General features: G+C 40.9%; 1 protein-coding gene across 4 annotated transcripts in view; it reads left to right on the plus strand.

The window, feature by feature from the left end:
- The window catches only part of LOC125461085 (dynein axonemal heavy chain 11-like), a 466,228-nt gene that overhangs the window by 300,626 nt on the left and 143,733 nt on the right, over positions 1 to 21,869 (plus strand). For all 4 annotated transcript variants that reach the window (XM_059654665.1, XM_059654655.1, XM_059654658.1 and 1 more), the window contains 5 exons: positions 6,427 to 6,540; positions 7,409 to 7,552; positions 8,866 to 9,048; positions 11,873 to 11,974; positions 16,014 to 16,148. In XM_059654665.1, the coding sequence (XP_059510648.1) occupies positions 6,427 to 6,540; positions 7,409 to 7,552; positions 8,866 to 9,048; positions 11,873 to 11,974; positions 16,014 to 16,148 (678 nt within the window). The remainder of the gene's footprint in view (positions 1 to 6,426; positions 6,541 to 7,408; positions 7,553 to 8,865; positions 9,049 to 11,872; positions 11,975 to 16,013; positions 16,149 to 21,869) is intronic.

Here is a 21,869-nt window from a genome sequence, read left to right on the forward strand (position 1 = left end):
CCCAAAACTTTAACTCTGGTTTTTTTCTTCACAGATGCTGGCAAACCTGCTGACATTTTCAGCAACTTCTGTTTTTGTTGCTGAATTTATCCTGTCAACTCTGACAAAATTTTATACGTTATTATGTGCTCATGTCTCATTCTTTTAATCTCTGGCAAATTCAGGCTTAGTCAACCCAACCTCTCTTCATATAAGAAACCTGCCCATCTGGAGATTCAGTCTGGGCTCCACTCCATCTATGGAAAGTATGTTTTCTATTCTTAGGTAAGGAAACAAAAGCTGCATGCAACATTGAGTCTGCTGTCACCAAGGTCATGCAGATACCGTAAAACATCCTTTCTCCTGTACTCAAACCTTTTTTGCAATGAAGGACAATATGCCATTTAGCTTCTTAACTGCTTGCTGTACCTGCATACTTTGTTTTCGATGGCCATCATACGAGGACACTTGGGTCCTTTTGTTACATCCCTTTCCCAATCTATCACCATTTAAATAATACTGTGCCTTTCTGCGTAGGTTCATCAAACACATCGGCAGATGATATCTTTTGGACATTGGCTCCAAAGCCAGGAGTTGTGGTCTCACAATATGTAGCAGGCCATTTCGTACTTTACATTTATCTACGTTGTACTATATCTGTCATGTTTTTCCTGATTACTCAACTTTGTCAAAATCAACCTGAATCATCTTTACATCCTCTTCACCATTCACCATCTCAATTAGTTTTATCTTATTCGTAAACTTGGAAATGTTATACTCAGTTCCTTCATCCAAAATTATTGATTGTTTTGTGTATATACTTTGGACCAAAAACTGATAATTGGGGTATCCCACTTTTTACCATATACCACCATGAAAGTAATGCATTTATTCCTACTTTCCCATTTATTCCTAATCTGTCTTTTCTATCCGCTAACCAATCTTAACTCATGATAGTATATTTCTAAGGATCCCCTGTGCATTGAGTTTCCACATTAAACTCCATCTCATGCTGTGGTTGTTCCACTCCATTTTTTTTGTCAGCAGTAGCTCTGATAGTGGCAATGAGAGGTCATGCAAGAGACAATGCACCAACTGTCTGTTGGAAATCTGGCAGGACAGCTCTGGGGAAATCCATTAGATTGTAGCAAGTAGCTATTTGTTTCTCAGCAGCACTATGGACTGCTTGACAACTGCTCAGGCTGAGCTACAACTGGTGTTACATTGGATATTTGCAAGAGACCATGGATTTCTGTGCAGGCTCATCAAACACATCAGCAAATGATATTTCTTGCTCCAAATATCTTTATCATCCTCTTCAACTGCATGGTGGTGCTGGCACCGGAAACGTGTGTTCTAACTGTGTTTCTGCCGTGTAGCAATCCTGTCTTACTGTCAAGAAAATTGCTGTTAATTCTAAAAATAATCATGCAGGAAATATAACCAGAATTCTATCTTCTTATCAGGTATCAGTGATCGATTTGCAAATGAACATCCCTTTTAAATGCATAGAAAATGTTTATTTGCAATCTGCACCATATTGTAGTACTACATAGGTACAGCATTGAATGATCACCGTTCATAAAAATAACTTGCCATTCATTTGACATTATTGGACTCCAAATTACATGCATGCACGAGGTTACCATCCATTTCAGACAGCAGAGGCTCTGGATGCCGATACTTTATTAGATAGGTGAAAATAGTACCTAAGAAAATACACCTGGCAGGCAGTATTGACCTTGATAGACTGCGTGTCTCCAAGAGGTGGGAACAAAATCCAAGGTCGTCGGAGAAGCTACAAAGTCAAGGTGGCCTTTATATATCATTCCTCTTACAGTAATTCAGAGGACAGTTACAAGTGTTATGATCCACTGGGTAGCACCCTATAAATTAGACCGGCTAGTCCCAAAATTGTACCAAATGTTAACGTTTTATAAAGTGTACACAGTAGCCCGGTATACCTCATTTTCAGAGCAAGGAATATAGAAAGCACGAATCATATCACTGTACTAGCTAAGAGTGATTATATATTACAAGTAATTAGACTATAGCTATGGATAAAAAGATACAAAACATTGGCATGTAATCCTAGCAAAAATCCTAATGCCATTGTAAACTGCCCTAATACACCCTTACACACAGGTAAACAAATAGGGGAAGTATTATTAGCAGAGGTGAAAGAAAACTGGAAAATCAGTTTAACAGTCTTTGCTTCCCGATGTTGAGATTATCCTTTCTCGGCTCAGCAAGCCTTTGGTGTTCAGGTATCTTTAAATACTTCCACTGGTTTGGAAGAAGATGTCCCAGCCATGCAAATTACAGAATAGGGGTGAGGTGAACTTGAAGCATTTTACTTCATGGTGAATATCTACTTCAGAATTTTCACTTACCTCTCAGAGCAGTAACCAAGTTGCACCAGCTGCCATCCAGTTCAATAGGAAAGTCCAGCCAACTATAACCCATACCTACTGTCAAATATCTCCCATTATTCTGGTGCCCAACAAACCTAGAGTGAATCCTCAATTTCACTCTAGCAGTGGATCTTAGATTCATTCATACAGCATGAAAACAGACTCTTCAATTCAACTCATCTATGCTGACCAAGTTTCCCAAACTAAAATAGTCCTGTTCACCTGCATTTGGCCCATATTCCTCTAAACGTTTCCTATTTATGTGTCTACTTAAATGTCTTCTAAATGTTGTAATTACACCTACATCTACCACTTCCTGTGGTGACCCATTCCACGTACTAACCACTTTCTATGTGACAAAATTGCCCTTCAGGTTCCTTTTAAATCTTTCTCCTCTCACCTTAAAGAAAACCCTAGTTTTGAATCCCTCTACCCGAGGGAAAAGACCTTTGCTATTCACTTTTACTATGCCCCTCATGATCTTATAAATCACAATAAGGTTAGATCCCTTGTGGACATAGCAGGATTCTCCAATCTCTTATTATGGTGTTCAAGAAGCATAATTTGACAGACTGAAAGATTACCAGCATAGCTTCTGCTGTCAGTGTTCATATTTTCAATTATATCAGCTATGGAAAAAAATGAAAGGAAGTGTGAAGATCTAGTTTATATTGCCAGACAAGACAGATTACAGAGATAATGGGAACTGCAGATGCTGGAGAATTCCAAGATAATAAAATGTGAGGCTGGATGAACACAGCAGGCCAAGCAGCATCTCAGGAGCACAAAAGCTGACGTTTCGGGCCGAGACCCTTCATCAGAGATGGGGATGGGGAGAGGGAACTGGAATAAATAGGGAGAGAGGGGGAGGCGGACCGAAGATGGAGAGTAAAGAAGATAGGTGGAGAGAGTGTAGGTGGGGGGGGTAGAGAGGGGATAGGTCAGTCCAGGGAAGACGGACAGGTCAAGGAGGTGGGATGAGGTTAGTAGGTAGCTGGGGGTGCGGCTTGGGGTGGGAGGAAGGGATGGGTGAGACGAAGAACAGGTTAGGGAGGCAGAGACAGGTTGGACTGGTTTTGGGATGCAGTGGGTTGGGGGGAAGAGCTGGGCTGGTTGTGTGGTGCAGTGGGGGGAGGGGACGAACTGGGCTGGTTTAGGGATGCAGTAGGGGAAGGGGAGATTTTGAAACTGGTGAAGTCCACATTGATACCATATGGCTGCAGGGTTCCCAGGCGGAATATGAGTTGCTGTTCCTGCAACCTTCGGGTGGCATCATTGTGGCAGTGCAGGAGGCCCATGATGGACATGTCATCTAGAGAATGGGAGGGGGAGTGGAAATGGTTTGCGACTGGGAGGTGCAGTTGTTTGTTGCGAACTGAGCGGAGGTGTTCTGCAAAGCGGTCCCCAAGCCTCCGCTTGGTTTCCCCAATGTAGAGGAAGCCACACCGGGTACAGTGGATGCAGTATACCACATTTGCAGATGTGCAGGTGAACCTCTGCTTAATGTGGAATGTCATCTTGGGGCCTGGGATAGGGGTGAGGGAGGAAGTGTGGGGACAAGTGTAGCATTTCCTGTGGTTGCAGGGGAAGGTGCCGGGTGTGGTGGCGTTGGAGGGCAGAGTGGAGCGAACAAGGGAGTCACGGAGAGAGTGGTCTCTCCGGAAAGCAGACAGGGGTGGGGATGGAAAAATGTCTTGGGTGGTGGGGTCGGATTGTAAATGGCGGAAGTATCGGAGGATGATGCGTTGTATCCGGAGGTTGGTAGGGTGGTGTTTGAGAACGAGGGGGATCCTCTTAGGGCGGTTGTGGCGGGGACAGGGTGTGAGGGATGTGTTGCGGGAAATACGGGAGACGCGGTCAAGGGCGTTCTCGATCACTGTGGGGGGAAAGTTGCAGTGATCGAGAACGCCCTTGACCGCGTCTCCCGTATTTCCCGCAACACATCCCTCACACCCCGCCCCCGCCACAACCGCCCTAAGAGGATCCCCCTCGTTCTGACACACCACCCGACCAACCTCCGGATACAACGCATCATCCTCCGACACTTCCGCCATTTACAATCCGACCCCACCACCCAAGACATTTTTCCATCCCCACCCCTGTCTGCTTTCCGGAGAGACCACTCTCTCCCTGACTCCCTTGTTCGCTCTACACTGCCCTCCAACCCCACCACACCCGGCACCTTCCCCTGCAACCGCAGGAAATGCTACACTTGTCCCCACACCTCCTCCCTCACCCCTATCCCAGGCCCCAAGATGACATTCCACATTAAGCAGAGGTTCACCTGCACATCTGCCAATGTGGTATACTGCATCCACTGTACCCGGTGCGGCTTCCTCTAAATTGGGGAAACCAAGCGGAGGCTTGGGGACCGCTTTGCAGAACACCTCCGCTCAGTTCGCAACAAACAACTGCACCTCCCAGTCGCAAACCATTTCCACTCCCCCTCCCATTCTCTAGATGACATGTCCATCATGGGCCTCCTGCACTGCCACAATGATGCCACCCGAAGGTTGCAGGAACAGCAACTCATATTCTGCCTGGGAACCGTGCAGCCATATGGTATCAATGTGGACTTCACCAGTTTCAAAATCTCCCCTTCCCCTACTGCATCCCTAAACCAGCCCAGTTCGTCCCCTCCCCCCACTGCACCACACAACCAGCCCAGCTCTTCCCCCGCACCCACTGCATCCCAAAACCAGTCCAACCTGTCTCTGCCTCCCTAACCGGCTCTTCCTCTCACCCATCCCTTCCTCCCACCCCAAGCCGCACCCCCAGCTACCTACTAACCTCATCCCACCTCCTTGACCTGTCCGTCTTCCCTGGACTGCCCTATCCCCTCCCTACCTCCCCTCCTATACTCTCTCCACCTATCTTCTTTACTCTCCATCTTCGGTCCGCCTCCCCCTCTCTCCCTATTTATTCCAGTTCCCTCTCCCCATCCCCATCTCTGATGAAGGGTCTAGGCCCGAAACGTCAGCTTTTGTGCTCCTGAGATGCTGCTTGGCCTGCTGTGTTCATCCAGCCTCACATTTTATTATCTTGGAAGACAGATTACAGATTGGAAACCTGGCTTGATAGATCATGTTCTGTTTCCGTTGTCATGAGGTGGTCTCTCACTGATGTTGTTTTCACAATAAAACTGAAGTTTTTTAAACATAGTAAAAGTACAATAGCCCACTAATCCAAGGACATGCCTTTACAAGTTCCAAACAAAAATACGCATGCACAGAACCCCAAAACACCTCTTTTACATTTCTCAAATAGCTTCCTAATACTCAATAGGCTAAAGCTGAGTGAAATACTAGCTCCTAGACTGGAAACACAGTTTCTTCCTTGAGTTCGCACACATCAAACCTCAACCGTAATTGGCTTCAATAAACCTCTTCAGAATTTTGTCCCAATACTTTGGTTTGGGATTAGTGATCCTTTACTCTGAGTTAACCTAGTCTTCCTAAGTTCTCCCCTTCTCAAAAGCACTGCTGTAAACAAACATTTCCATCCAAACCTTCACAGAACTGCCCAAAACAAAATAAAGCTGAGAAAAAACTCGATCTATCAGTGTTCCCCTTAGTTAAGAATAGTTCTAGAAATTTCTAACAGACCATAAAGCACAATGCTTCACCGTGCTAAATTGTAAAATATGCAAAGCCAAATAAAAATCCAATAGTGCTTCAAAAGTAGTGCACTGAAACTGTTCTAACAAATAGCAAATGCTACAGCAATACTTACAAGTTAATAATTAGCTTCAGATGCAAAATCCATGTCAAAATCTGCAATCTAAAGTAGGTGATAAAAAATATATAAAATCTCAAAGTCTCAAATGCCACAGGAAGATTGAGACAAAGGTAAAAAGATGCCACAGCTTTAGGACTGATTTTGAAACAAAGTGGAAGATCGAAAGGAGAAAGTGCAGCCCAAGTATCAGTAAATTAAAAATGTATTCCAAAACAAGAACTTCCCGTCTCTGGTGCTGTCCTACACAAAGGCATCACAACTGAAGGAACATTAAATATGTTATTCCTCTTTTTAGGTAGCAGCAATACAGTCTGAAGTGGCTTTGAAGAAGAAAGAATGTGAAGACAAACTTATTAAAGCTGAACCTGCTCTAGTGGCGGCTACTGCTGCGCTGAATACCCTAAATAAGGTAAGGTTAGACTTAGCAGCATTAAAGTACTATATTACATTCTTTTAATCTGAGGACACGTATTTGATGAGTCACAAAAGTTGTCAGATCTGTGTGGTCCTTTGGTGTTTTATTTTCATCACTACTGCACTGTTTGGGTTTGGAGTTATGGAACATTTAGGTGTAGGGTGTCATTTAGTGTAGGAATCCTTTGGCATGATCGCCAGATTAAGTGGGACAAAATTTGGGGGACTGCTTCCACGACGCCTCCAACCTTTTGCTTGTTGCTGGAAAATTCAGCTTAAAATGGATTCAGCATGAGGCCTATTATCTTCAAGAATAGTGATGTCAGTGTCAAGGAACCACCCCGCCAAGTTTCTCATCATCCTGACAGGGACTGTAATAGATATTGTTCAAAAAATTGCATTTGATGAAGGGTCACTGGACTCAAAACATTAACCCTGTTTTTCTCTCAACAGTTGCTGCCTGACTTGCTGTATTTCCCCAGCGCTCTGTTTCTGTTTCAGATTTCCAGCATCTGCAGTACATTGTGTTTATAATAGATATTATTCCGCCAATATTGAGGAATCAGAATCATAGAGTTCCCTATTCAACACCATTGCAAGTGCCTCCACTGTAAGAAATACAGCAGTTCAGAAATAGGATCATCTACCTTTCTGTCAGGGCATTTAGAGATGAATGAATCCAGCTTCGCCAACTTCACTCATATCCTGAGAAAAAGAATAAAAAATACATTAACATTAATAACATTTGTGGAAAATCAAAGTATTCAAACACAGTAGTTTATATGCTGTCACTTCACAGTGTTGATCTCTTTTGGATTTACAATGTTTGTAAAATGTAACTTTTTTCTGCTGTTTCTGTGTAGATGAATTTGACAGAGTTGAAAACCTTTCCCAATCCTCCTGTGGCAGTCACAAACGTTACTGCAGCTGTTATGGTGCTGTTAGCTCCGAAAGGCAAAATACCTAAAGACAGAAGTTGGAAGGCTTCTAAAGTCTTCATGGGAAAGGTGAAATAAATTTGATTATGTAAAAATTGTTGCTTCATAGTTGTAATTTGGATTCGAAAGATTTGACAAGAGAAGGAAAACGTAGAGTTAGCAGAAACATTTCTTTAGAAAATTTGAAGGGAGGAATTTCATGGATTAGATAGAAGATAAATTATTTAAAGGAGAAAACCTAGTTGTATGATTTTTAAAAAAACTCAAAGAGCCGGATATTACTGCATTTTTGGCTAAATCTGAATTGCTTTGAGTTCTGTGGATTGATTCTTGCAATGAGGATTAGCAAGTTTTCTCTTCTCTTACCAAACTCGACACATGAATTAGCATTTGAGCCCTCACAGCAAGAATCCCATCCAATTTCCTTCCTGTCTTACCAAGTGCTATTCCTGGACCAACTCATCACTCACCTGAGATACCAGGTTTGGCAGGCATCCCTGGTGCCTGTGGCATCTTTAAAACTTGTTGTGTACTTGGAAAAATGTTCTCATTCTGGAGCTGCCCGGCCTGATTTTTGTTTTATTATGAAATGTTTTATTGTAGAGTATTGACTTCATCTGTACTTACATCATATTCCCTGTTATGTTTCATTTCCTCTGCTGATTATTTACAGGTAAGAAATAACATGCAACTTTTAAATGCTTTTGTCCGGCATTTTAAAGATTATTTTAAAAAAACAAGCAAATAAATTCATCAGGTTTCATGTTATAAGGAAAATGCTTGTGTTAACATTTTGAATGCTACAGCAGGTCTGTGATGGAGCAAAGCCCAGAGTAAGCTGGAGGAACAACACCTCATTTTTCACCTGGGCATTTTATACCCTTCAGGACTCAACACTGAATTCAACAACTTCAGAGCATGAACAGTACCCACGGTGTCCTGTCTGCATTGATTTGCTGTCAGTAACACCAGACCCTTTTCCCAGTCACTATTCCCCTGCTTGTGACCTAGATCTCTCTTTTCCTACCATTAGCATTCTCTTTACTTTTTCCACTCTTGGTACCCTTGCCATGTGCTCCGCCCACGCCTCCTCCCCATTTGTCAATAGTATAAGAACCATCATTTCTCAGCCTACTTCATTTCCAAAGAAGTCAGTGGGCTTGAAATGTTAACTGCTTTTGTCTCCACAAATGGTGCCAGAACTGCTGCATTTCTCCAGCACTTTTGTGTTTTCTTTGTGTCAGAACTCCTATATCCACAGAATTTTGAGTTTATTTATATTATAATAGTTTGGTTTTAGAGTGAGTTGGCCAAGTAATTACAAGTTTGGAGCCCTTTATCAATAGTGTAATGACAGTCGTGTTCTGTTCTATATCTGTCAGGTCGATGATTTCCTTCAAACTCTGATAAGTTACAATAAAGAACATATCCCTGAAAACTCACTGAAAGTAGTAAAAGAACACTATCTACAGGATCCAGAATTTAATCCTGATCTGGTTCGTACAAAGTCATTTGCAGCATCAGGTCTCTGTGCATGGGTAATAAACATCATCAAATTCTATGAGGTGAGATATAGTTTCTAACAATAGTTCCACTGCTTCAGTGTTATAAAGCAAATATCAATTTTAAGTTCTGTAATTATGAAAAGTGAATATGCCTGATATGTGATAATGGGGACTGCAGATGCTGGAGAATCCAAGATAACAAACTGTGAAGCTGGATGAACACAGCAGGCCAAGCAGCATCTCAGGATGAAGGGTCTAGGCCCGAAACGTCAGCTTTTGTGCTCCTGAGATGCTGCTTGGCCTGCTGTGTTCATCCAGCTCCACACTTTGTTATCTTATGCCTGATATGTGAATGATTCTTGTTTTTTCGTTCTCTAAACTTCTAATTAAAATGTTCAGATAGTCAGTGGCTGTAGTCACAGTTGTTCTAAAAAAAATTAATAAGGTCTCAATGGCAACCTGTAAAATCGTGTTCTATCAAGTGAATAAATTGTAGATTTGTTCATCAGAATTTTACAAAGCTCTCTATTCAAAAATTCTGCTTTTGGAATGTAAAATGTGAAATGTACCTTGATTATTCCGGAAGAAGGAGAAACCAGGTAACTACAGATCCATCAGTTCAATATTAGTTGTGTGGAGTTTCATGGAATCTGTCTTCAGGCACTTGGCAGATATTAATTAATTGAAGACTGGCTCAAAGATAGCAGACAGAGGGTGGTGGTGGAGGATTGTTTTTAAGACTGGAGGCCTGAGACTAATGATGTGCCACAGGATCGGTGCTGGGTCCATTGCTTTTTGACTTTTTTTATAAATGATTTGGATGTGAACATAGGAGGTATGTTTATTCAGTTTGCAGATGACATCAAAATTGCAGGTGTAGTGTACAGTGAAGAAAGTTACCTCAGCCTACAACAGGATCTTGATCAGATGGGCCAATGGGCCGAGGAGTGGTGGATGGAGTTTAATTTAGAAAAATGTGAGGTGCTGCACCTTGGAAAGGCAAATCAGGGCAGGACTTATACAATAAAGAGTAATATCCTAAGTGTTGCTGAACAAAGAGACTTTGGAGTGCAGGTTTGAAGTTCCTTGAAAGTGGAGTCCCAGGTCGACAGCATAGTGAAGAAATTGTTTGGTGTGCTTGCCTTTATTGGTCAGCACATTGAGTATAGGAGGTGGGTGATCTCGTTGTGGGTGTATAGGACATTGGTTAGGCCACTTTTGGAGTACTGTGTGCAGTTCTGGTCTCCATGCTAAAGGAAAGGTTCAGACAGGATTTACAAGGATGTTGCCAGGGTTGGAGAGTTTGAGCTATCGGGAAGGGTTGAATAGAATGGGGCTATTTTCTCTGGAGCTTCGGAGGCTGAGGGGTTACCTTGTAGAGGTTTATAAAATATGAGGGGCATGGATAGTGTAAATAGACAAGTTCTTTTTCCTGGGTTGGGGACTCCAAAACTAAAGGGCATTTGTTGAAGGTGAGAGGGGAAAGATTTAACAGGGACCTGAGAAGCAACTTTTTTACACAGAGGGTGGTGCATGTATGGAATATACTGCCAAAGGAAGTGATGGAGACTGGTACAATTACAACATTTAAAAGGGACCTAGATGATTATGTGAATGGGAAGTGTTTATAGGGCTATGGGTCAAATGCTCACCAAATAATATCCCATTCCCCAACACAATAACTTCTGAAAACTACTGTCAAAACCTGAAAGCCTCTCAAAAGAAGGTTTTAAAAAAAAAACTGGTCAGATCAAACAGACTTGCTTTATCTTGGATATCTGGTCAGCATGGACATGTTGGACCTTAGGGTCCATTTCCGTGCTGTACATCTCTGTGGCTCATCCTTCTCATATATCTGTTTTGTCAGTTCATTAGCTCATTTCCTGTTCAGATATAGTTTTTAGAATAACTCCTGTCTTCTTCACAAGTAGTGTCAACATCCTGTAAAATGGAATTATTTCTCGTACTGACATTGCACCTTCACCCTGATTGTTATTTTTGTGCATCATTCAGGTCTTTCTGTTCCTAAGCCATTGCTTTCCACGTGGACTTTAATGATTTGCTGCTCTCTTTTCCTTTCTGAGTTTTATTCATCTTTCTGAAATGCATGTTTCTGTACCCATTCTATTTATTTATCTTTAACTTTTGCATATTAGGATTTCACTGCTGACGTTTTTGCAAATTGCATTGACCCCGTTTGATTCTCTGTGATTGTCCGGCTCATGCAGCTAATCAGGGGAAGTAAAAACTGCTGTGATTTTTCATTGGTTTGTCTATTCTCAGAATAACTTAGAAGATCAGTGCACCATCATAACTGCTTATGCAACCAGGCTGCAAAATTTCTTCTTATTGCTGGTTTGGAATTGTGTGATGTTTTACTTGACCTAATAACAGACAGGTCAGTTTGACACACTACGTTTATGTCGACAACTGTGTAATCTCAGTTAGGCTTTGTCAGAACCAAAGTCGCAGTCAGGTGTACATATTTGCCTCAAATGCAGTTAAGTAACTTGCTGGACTGTGCCTTCTAATAGTCACTTCTTATTTATACTCCTCTTCTCGATTTATGTCAATCAATTCACAATTTGATTAGTTTTCTATTATTTTAAATCCAGCATTTCCACCCAAGGACACAATTTCACCAACTCACAGGTAATTATTAGCAAAATTTTTTTTTCAGACTAATGTGGAATTTCACCATTTGCATTCCTCTTGCCCAAAACTGTAAAGTATAAAATAAACAAATCCAGTGCATTTACTTGAGAGTGCCATTGCTGATTAGGAGTTGGCAAGAAATGTTTTTAAAAACAACTGAGCAAAATTGCTCATGCTGTAATAAAAAATTTTGATGAAGTTATTAATTGCATTTTCTTGTCACTACTAGGTGTACTGTGATGTGGACCCGAAGCGCCAGGCTCTAACCCAAGCAAATGCCGAGTTAGCGACAGCTACTGAAAAGTTGGAAGCCATCAGGAAGAAACTTTCAGTGAGTACTTAAGAGCAACAAATTTAGCTTTTTCAGTAACAAGCAATATGCCAGGAACCTACTAAAACTTGAGACAACTGCTTCAAATGAGGGAAAGGTCCCTGCCTAAAGCCCTTCAGGCATGGTGCACTCAGGGGTGCTGAAAACTGAAAATTCCCAAGGACGTACATTTGGTAGTTAATGACAATGGTAATTATTAATTGTACTTGTAGTGAGTAACATACAATTGTGAAAGAAACATGAATTGATTTGCACTTTACATGATCAAGGTGAAAGCACAAAATACATAACTGAACATATTAGTTTTTAAAAAAGTATATTCTTGTGAAAACAACAAAATTTGATCAATCAAATCCATTCCTTCCATAGATTATATCCAATTTACATTATTATGTTCTGGAATTCATTCAGTTTCATGATGCTTGAAAAAAAGAACATTTTTCCTTCACCCTAGACAATGAGGAGAACAGGAAAAGAAGGAATTGGGACTGAAAATAGGATCTAAGAGTAGAATAAGACTAATTTGAAAATACCAGTAAAGAAAAAAGCCATATTAAAGGTACTGAGAAACCACAAACATCACAGTAATTATTTTAGTGAAAACCTTGACTGAGTTGAAGATTGTCAAAGAAGTACTGGAGTTAAAATTAGAGAAAGAAATGAAACCAACAAGTGAATTATTTTTGCCCAAGATGGGACCTTACAGTCTTTTTGCAATGAAATATCTCCAGACCTCAGGATGCCTGGTCATTGTTTTAAATAGATTGAAAATCATGTGTTTTATGCACACAGTTTCCCAAAAGGTGTTTCAAGAAGGCAAGCATTCAACTGAAAAATATATTTCCATCTTATTAGATGATAGCAATAGAAACAATTTTGAATGTTAGATAACATTTCAGTTGAATCTCTAAAGAGGTATAGTACCGTCTGGAAATCAAGACTTTTGATGACTTTTTAATATGAACAGATGTTGGCAAAAGAACAGAGCATGTGTATAATACTGATGGACAGTGATTCTGAATCTGCAGTTAGTAATACTGATGAAACAGTGAGCATGTCTGTTGATTATCTAAGGAATGCATCTATAGGTATAATTATGATACATCTTCACAGTGTGTAGTCTCCACACATAATCACAGCTTTTCAGTTTTACCATTAAAGCCTTGGTGACTAAATTAGGTCAGGTACTGCTGAGTCATAGATGTTTTCCTCTTTATGTAACTAGAGTGTCTAATTAACAGAAAGTAATTTTGACTTTTGGTATTGATTTTTCCTTTTCTGTAAGGGAGCAAGATCTGCACCCACTACTTGCATTTGCTCTGGCTTCAGCTCCTGAGCACAGAATTTTTGACATGGAGCATCAATACTGGAGTACCTTACCACAGCAGTGTCAGATGAAGAGTGGGGAGCAATGGTTAAAAAATAGTTCCAGTGTTAATGAAACTCCTATTTCGATTAAGCCTTAAGATTAAGTTAAAACAAAACAGTACATAAATTTAAACCACTGCCCACATCAAACCCATTCCTGATGCACCACAGCCTATAGTACATTTTCTGGAAAAGGGTCTAGGCTCGAAACATCAGCCTTCCTGCTCTTCTGATGCTACTTGGCCTGCTGTGTTCATCCAGTTCTACACCTTGTTATCTCAAATTCTCCAGCATCTGCAGTTCCTACTATCTCTGAAACGATTTTAACCCCACTGCGAAGCCTCTTCTAAGGATGCCTACCTTGAAGAAGTTACCCTCCTCCCTCCGGAAAAAGATTTTCTGAAGAAGGGTCTAGGCCTGAAACGTCAGCCTTCCTGCTCCTCTGACGCTGCTTGGCCTGCTGTGTTCATCCAGCTCTATACCCTATAGTACAAGTTCTTCAGCTACCCTGGAAAGCTGAAATTGACTCTTGCCAGTAAGATAGAGCTCACCACTACAAAAAAAAACACTAATCACGTTGAAATCATAAAGAAGTGAATGTCAATAGTTGATTTCATTTCAGACTACTTCCGGGCAGCAGGATTTTGATCATTGTGTAACTAAATGAAAACCATAGCCTGTGTGTACAGTTTTCCAAAGGTACTCAGAGGAGTTAAGTGTTTGACTGTTATAAAGGTATGCAGTTATATTACACACATTTTTCTGATCAGCACTGAATGCATGGGCAATCTTTTAACAAGGATATTTGTGATTTAAGGTATTCAGCATCTGCAATATTTTGCATCCTGTTATTGTGATAAAAGGTGATCATTCAAGCCATTAGAATAACTAAATGCCTAGACGTCTTATTGTACTTTATAGTAGCACATATTTCACTACTCCCACTGAACTCAGCCTATTTGGTCTCTGGTCAGAGAACTGATGCCTTTTTCATAGATAATTGCTTCTTATTACTTGGTTTTAACACCTTGTATGATTTTGTTTATTAATATAAAATGCAAGATAAAAGTTTAGTACAGTCAGGAAATATTTGATTTCAAGATATTTGAATGTGAAGCTTTTCTTTGTTTCCTCGAGTTACTCTGCTTTTCACAGAATCATAGAAAGTATGTTGTCTTTCTTTTCAAAAATTTTCTCTATATGGTTTTATCCCTGGTCTGTTTTCATAATCTTTTTCGCTGTCCTCAGTATTTGTCAAACACAGATCACATTGCTTCTTTGATTCAACAGTATCTGATCACTAACAAATTTGTTTTCAACTCGAGAAAGCCACTTATACCCATGTGTACAGTTTTGACCGCTAATTTTTCTCAACATTACCCAGCTAAGAGAGATTCTATTTGATATTACTTGGTAAGTTGGAGCTATTCTTCAGATGACTCCTCTCGAGGGGGAGACAACAATCTAGAGAGAGAGCTGGAGGTTGGTACATTGGAGGCTGGTGATGTTACCAATTACAGCGGGGTTAGACAGTGGTAGTGATTGACATAGAAAGAGTTGAAGGTTTCCAGGCTTCCTTGATTTGGGGTGGGGTGGATAAGGAGTTTGCGGAAGGTGGATGTGTGAAGGGAGACAATGAACTGTCAACTCCTGCTTCCCTTTTATTATCAGAGATAACAAAGTGTGAAGCTGGATGAACACAGTAGGCCAAGCAGCATCTCAGGAGCACTCCTGAGATGCTGCTGGGCCTGCTGTGTTCATCCAGCTTCACACTTTGTTATCTTGGATTCTCCAGCGTCTGAAGTCCCCATTATCTCTCCCTTTTATTATCAGTTCTGCTGACCCTTCAGAACTCGACTACAGTTGTTAAATTTAAATCAAATTCCTAATTGCTTTGCGGGGACCACTTAAGTACACTATTAAGCCTGCCTCCTGAGGGCAAGAAAAATCATGGCAGTTGCACAGATGGCATGTTGGAGTCACATTCTCTGTTTAAAATGTTTATGTTGCAGAGCCTCTATACACTCCACCTTCTCATACACATCACTAGATGAGCATTAATATTAAAGCTAATACGTTTGGATTTTTTTTGCTTAAATCTTAATCACAGTATTTTTTCTTAGCACTTCGCTAATGTAATGATTAAAGTAGGCAATGATCATTTGATTGATAAAATGCACTTGCAGGTTTATTACTTGTGTTATGTAACAATGTTGTTGTTTGGAACAACAGAACACTTGTCAGCAATCCTCAATCTCTTTGAGGTAGGAAAAGCCACTTAGCGCAATTTCTCCTGCTCTGTAAATTTTGAAAAATTGCAATTGTCTAATGAAGCACGAATAATTAGAATGACTGCTGCATTATGTGAGGGACAAAATACTGACTGCTTTGGGTTCTAATTTCTGTTTACTTTGGTTTTCTATTTGAACTTAAATTACTGTAATTCATGAGATTAGTGATATGATTTTCTCCATTCAGTCAAAAGAGCTTATGAATTTTTTTAACATCTTATTTTCCTTTGTTTAAATCCTCCTTCTTCATCCTCATAAAATACAAACAAAAATTTAAATGTCCTTAGACATAAATGCAAGCTTGCAATTATTGTTTCAACAATAAATTGAATACAGTTCTGCAAGCAAAAACTTGAAAATACTTCTTTCTTTGTACATAGGATCTAGATGCTAACCTATGCAAACTCACTGCCAGTTTTGAAAAAGCTACAGCAGAGAAGATACGATGTCAAGATGAAGTAAGTCGAACCAACAGGACAATTGAACTAGCAAACCGACTGGTCAAAGGACTTGAGGTAAGGCAGTACCTTTAAAATGCAAGAATAGGAAAATGGAATATTATGAATGAAAATGAGGTCATTAATCCAAATAAGTCTTAGTTTTCAGTCAAGTTTCCTACTCTACATTTCCCTTGACCTCTTGTCTATTATAAAATATCTAATTATCACATTGTTCTACACTTATTATCTACTTCAACAGCTTAATCTATTTATTCTTAGGTTGTGCACCACACTGACAAGACACTTCTTTACCATTTCTCTTTGTCTTAAGGGCATTTAGAGCCATAAATGCCCCAATATTAACCAGGAACAGAAAATTGTTGGGCTTGATGCAAAGCAAACACTTGCCGAGCTCGGCAGTGTGAAACACGGGTACTCTTAATTCCTTAGCCTCAATAGCAGTGACACTGGCCAGTTTCCTGCTTGCAATAGTCAGGAAACAGCACCTAGCTACCAGAGGGTGACAGTCAGCTCTCAGAAAACTCCAATAAAGTCTAAACTTGCCTTGTGAGGCCAGAGGGTTCCTATTCTTCATGGTCCCACAGAAAAACCAAAAGGTTGACCTTTCTATTCCTGTTCTGGTACTTGGTCCTTTTCCTGTTCTCTTCAGTTGGAAAATCCAAATTGGTCTCTTAGATCAGGATACAGTGAGAATTGCACTTTGGGGTTTTGTGGCTGTATTGAATGCAATCAACATATTTAAAAGCCACAGTCGATCTGAGAAAAGTGATTGTTGACTCCTCAGAAGAGCAGATTAAAACTAGTATTGGTTTCTGCAAGTTGGAGTAAGATAAATCATTCTAGTTTTAGGACCAGGTATGAATTGCTGAGTGTTTCCCTGAAGGACATTGGGCCCAAGTATATTTGAACCTTTAGAATAATCCAATTTCTTTGATAGTGATTTTCCTGGTGCAACTCATTATTGCATCAAATGAACAAAGTGTTGCAAGAAGACTCCAAGTAGAAATTTTTTAATCAATCTGTTCAGATATGTTTTGACACATCTCTGGAGCAGCTGAGACTTGAACCCAGCCCAACTGGCCCTGAGATAGAGACTCTGCCACTGCACGACCAATGCCCAAACAATGACCTAGAATTCTCCTTACTAGTCAGGTGACATTGCCACTATGTCCCTGCTGCTTCCCAATGCTAAGTAGGGCATGGAGTATTTGACAAGGTGCTGCACAGGAGATTGCTGAGTAAGATGGCGGTCATGGGTGAGAGGCAAGGCACTAGCATGAATAGAAGATTGGCTGTCTGGCAGAAAGCAGAGAGTGGGAATAAAAGGGTCTTTCTCAGGATGGCAGCCGGTAACAAGTGGTGTTTGACAAGGGTCCATGTTGGAACTATAACTTTTCACTTTATACATTAATGGTCTAGATAAAGGAACTAAGGGCATTCTGGCTAATTTTGCAGATGATATAAAGATAGGTGGAGGGACAAGTAGTATTGAGGATACAGGGAGGCTGCAGAAGGTTTTGGACAGGTTAGGAGTGTTGGCAAAGAAGTGGCAGATGGAGTACAACATGAGAAAGTGTGAGGTCATGCACTTTGGTAAGAAGAATAAAAGCATGAACTGTTTTCTAAATGGGGTGAAAAATTCAGAAGTCTGAAGTGCAAAGAGACTTGGGAGTTCTAGCCCAGGATTCTCTCAAAATAAACTTGCTGGTTGACTCAGTAGTTAGGAAGGCAAATGCAACTTTGGCATTTATTTTGAGAGGACTTGAATGTAAAAGCAGGGATGTCCTTCTGAGGCTCCATAAGACTCTGGTCAGGACACAATTGGCGTATTGTGTGCAGTTTTGGCCCCATATCTCAGGAAAGGTGTACTGGCCCTGGAGCGGATTCAGAGGAGGCTCATGAGAATGGTCCCAGGAATGAAAAGCTTAACATATGAGGAACATTTGGGAACCCTGGGTCTATGCTCATTGAAGTTTAGAAGTATAAGGGGGGATCTAATTGAAACATGCAGAATACCGAATTGCCTGGACAGAGTGGATGTTGAGAAGACATTTTCATTGGTAGGTGAGACTGGGACTCGAGGGCACAGCCTTAGAGTAAAGGGAAGACCTTTTAGAACAGAGATAAGGAGAAACGTCTTCGGCCAGAGAGTGGTGAATCAATGGAATGTACTGCCACAGAAGGATGTGGAGGCCTGGTCATTGGCAATATTTAAGATGGAGACAGATAGGTTACTGATTGTCAAGGGGATCAAGGGTTACAGGTAGAAGGCAGGAAAATGGGGCTGGAGCGTGTCCAGCGGAGATTTACAGTGGAAGACATGAGTAGTATGCCAACAATTAAGGAGAGTCAGGGGGCAGAGTTGAGTATGGTAGGCATTACAAAAGAGAAAGAGAAAGTGCTAGAAAAGCTAAAAGGTCTAAAAATCAATAAATCTCCTGGCCCCGATGGGCTACATCCTAGAGTTCTGAGGGAGGTGGCTGAGGAAATAGTGGAGGCTTTGGTTATGATCTTTCAAATGTCACTGAAGTCTAGGAAAGCCCCAGATGATTGGAAAATTGCTGTTGTAACCCCCTTGTTTAAGAAAGGATCAAGACAAAAGATGGAAAATTATAGGCCAAATAGCCTAACCTCAGTTGTTGGTAAAATTCTAGAATCCATTGTTAAGGATGAGATTTCTAAATTCTTGGAAGTGCAGGGTCGGATTAGAACAAGTCCGTATGGATTTAGTAAGGGGAGGTCGTGCCTGACAAACCTGTTAGAATTCTTTGAAGAGGTAACAAGTAGGTTAGACCAGGGAAACCCAGTGGATGTTATCTATCTAGACTTCCAAAAGGCCTTTGATAAGGTGCCTCATGGGAGGCTGCTAAGTAAGGTGAGGGCCCATGGTGTTCGAGGTGAGCTATTAGCTTGGATTGAGGATTAGCTGTCTGATAGAAGGCAGAGAGTTGGGATAAAAGGCTCTTTTTTGGAATGGCACCCAGTGACAAGTCGTGTCCCGCAGGGTTCAGTGTTGGGGCCGCAGCTGTTCACTTTATAGATTAATGATCTGGATGCAGGGACTGGGGGCATTCTGGCGAAGTTTGCTGATGATACGAAGATAGGTGGACAGGCAGGTAGCATAGAGGATGTGGGGAGGCTGCAGAAAGATTTAGACAGTTTAGGAGAGTGGTCCAGGAAATGGCTGATGAAATTCAACGTAAGCAAATGCGAGGCCTTGCACTTTGGAAAAAAGAATACAGGCATGGACTATTTTCTAAATGGTGAGAAAATTCATAAAGCAGAAATTAAAGGAATCTGGGAATGTTGGTCCAGGATTCTCTAAAGGTTAACTTGCAGGTAGAGTCTGTGATTAAGAAAGTGAATGTAATGTTGTCGTTTATCTCAAGAGGTTGAAATATAAAAGCAGCGATGTGCTTCTGAGACTTTATAAAGCTCTAGTTAGTTAGGCCCCATTTAGAATACTGTGTCCAATTTTGGACCCCACACCTCAGGAAGGACATACTGGCACTGGAGCGTGTCCAGCAGAGATTCACACGGATGATCCCTGGAACGGTAGGTTTAACGTATGATGAACGGCTAAGGATCCTGGGATTATACTCATTAGAGTTTAGAAGGTTGAGGGGAGATCTAATAGAAACTTACAAGATAATGTATGACTTAGAAAGGGTGGATGCTGGGAAGTTGTTTCTGTTAGGTCGGGAGACTAGGACCCATGGGCACAGCCTTAAAATTAGAGGGGGTAAATTTAAAACGGAAATGAGGAGACACTTCAGCCAGAGAGTAATGGGCCTGTGGAATTCATTACCACGGAGTGCAGTGGAGGCTACACGTTAAATGTCTTCAAGGCAGAGATTGATAAATTCTTGATCTCACAAGAAATTAAGGGCTACAAGGAGAGTGCAGGGAAGTGGAGTTGAAATGCCCATCAGCCATGATTAAATGGCAGAGTGGACTCAATTGGCCAAATGGCCTTACTTCCACTCCTATATCTTATAGTCTTATGGACTAAATGGGGTTGAGAAACTTATCAGCCATGATTGAAAGGTGGAGCAGACTCAATGGGCTGAATGTCAGCCACCCTGGGGAGAGAAAAGTGCCCCAAATGATGGGACCGCTATTTTGGGAAAGAGCAAATTTGGGCCCATCACTCCAGATGTAGCTAGAAGGCAGCTACTGAAGCTGCTGTGTGCCAACAGCATGCTGATTTTAAAAAGTCCACCTTGGTTCTTTGGGCCATGTTCTGAGTAGTTTCATTGAATTATGCTTCCAGTAGGGTTTACCCCGACATTCAGTTTGTTTGCACATACATATTTCAACAAAAATCTCTTGAAACAGATTATTCCAAACTTACAGACATAGCAAGCTGTTTATTCAACGGTTAAAGGGCAGAATGTTTAAATAACTCAACAGCTTGACAGTTCCACAAAATGTATCTGCTCTTTACAAGCATTTATATCTACCCTTTAAAAAAATTTAACAGCCACACTACACGATGAGACCTTTACTCAAGTGAAATTGGGGTCTGTTTGAACTTGGAACTGAGTTCAAATGGACCTGTGAAGTTCAGGTTTCCCAATTTATGTGTCGTACACCACCTCTTTCTCCAATCATTGAAAATCGGATCTGTAAGAAAAGAGAGTGGGTTGGAAGTGGATTCTTGGTGCCACTTGGGTATTTCTTTTTCTAAGAGACAGACAATTATTTTAGCTACTCTCACCTTTTCTTGAATACTTGCAAAAGCTCCTGCGGTCCAAAGATGTGCAGGGTAGGTGGATTAGCCATGGGAAATGCATGGTTACAGGGATAAGGTTCGGGATTCGGTCTGTGTGGAATGCTCTTCAGAGGGTTGGTGTTAATCTGATGGGCTGAATAGCCACTGTAGGGATTTTATAATTGTTCTTACCTTCAATACCATTTTATTCTCAGAATAATTTTGTCCCTTTACCATCCACATATCCCGACTCACTTCAAGACTTATTCACCTAGCACTCTTGAACTTGCTGACTTATATTGATTCCCAGGCCAGTTGAAATTCAAATTAAAATTCTTATTCTTGTATTCACATCCCTCTCTCATGTCACCTCTTCCTCTTTCTCTGATCTTCTCTAACTCTATAATCTCTGACAACTCTCGATTTCTTCAAAATGGTTATCATGCACATCCCACACTTCCTTCACTCCACCATCGACTTTCAACATGCTTTCAACTCAGCCTACAATCTAGAATTCCCTCACTTAAGCTCTCTGCCTCTCAACCTGTCATCCTCAAGATGCTCCTTAAAATCTATATCCTTGACTTTGGTCATATCTCCTAAAACCTACTTCTTTGGCTTAATGTCAGTTGTCTGACCTGTGAAGCACCTTTTTTAAGTTTTATCATGTTAAAGGTGCTATATAACTGTCAGCCTTTTTTTGTCTATAATGTCAGTTGTTGAAAGCTGGGATCTGAAATTAATAAACCTAATTTGTCTCATTAATTAGAGTAAACAAAATATAATTTAACTCGACTACTGCTTACTTCACAATGTGTAAGTCGCCGCCTTTGAGCTGTTTGTGCTCATTTGAGGTTAGTGGCATTTGTTTGTGCCTTGAGCAAAATTTGCCATGTGTTTGGGGATAAACTTGAAGTTAATTTCACAGCCTCTATCTCCATTACAACAGTAGATTTCAAATAAGTCAGGATTACTCTTTGCATGCCAAATATTACATATATGCCCATGAGGCATGGTGACAAAGATCCCAAGTTGGGTATGCATACCCAATGGGATTTATC

Source organism: Stegostoma tigrinum, chromosome 2, assembly GCF_030684315.1.
Source record: "Stegostoma tigrinum isolate sSteTig4 chromosome 2, sSteTig4.hap1, whole genome shotgun sequence".
Lineage (NCBI taxonomy): Eukaryota > Metazoa > Chordata > Chondrichthyes > Orectolobiformes > Stegostomatidae > Stegostoma > Stegostoma tigrinum.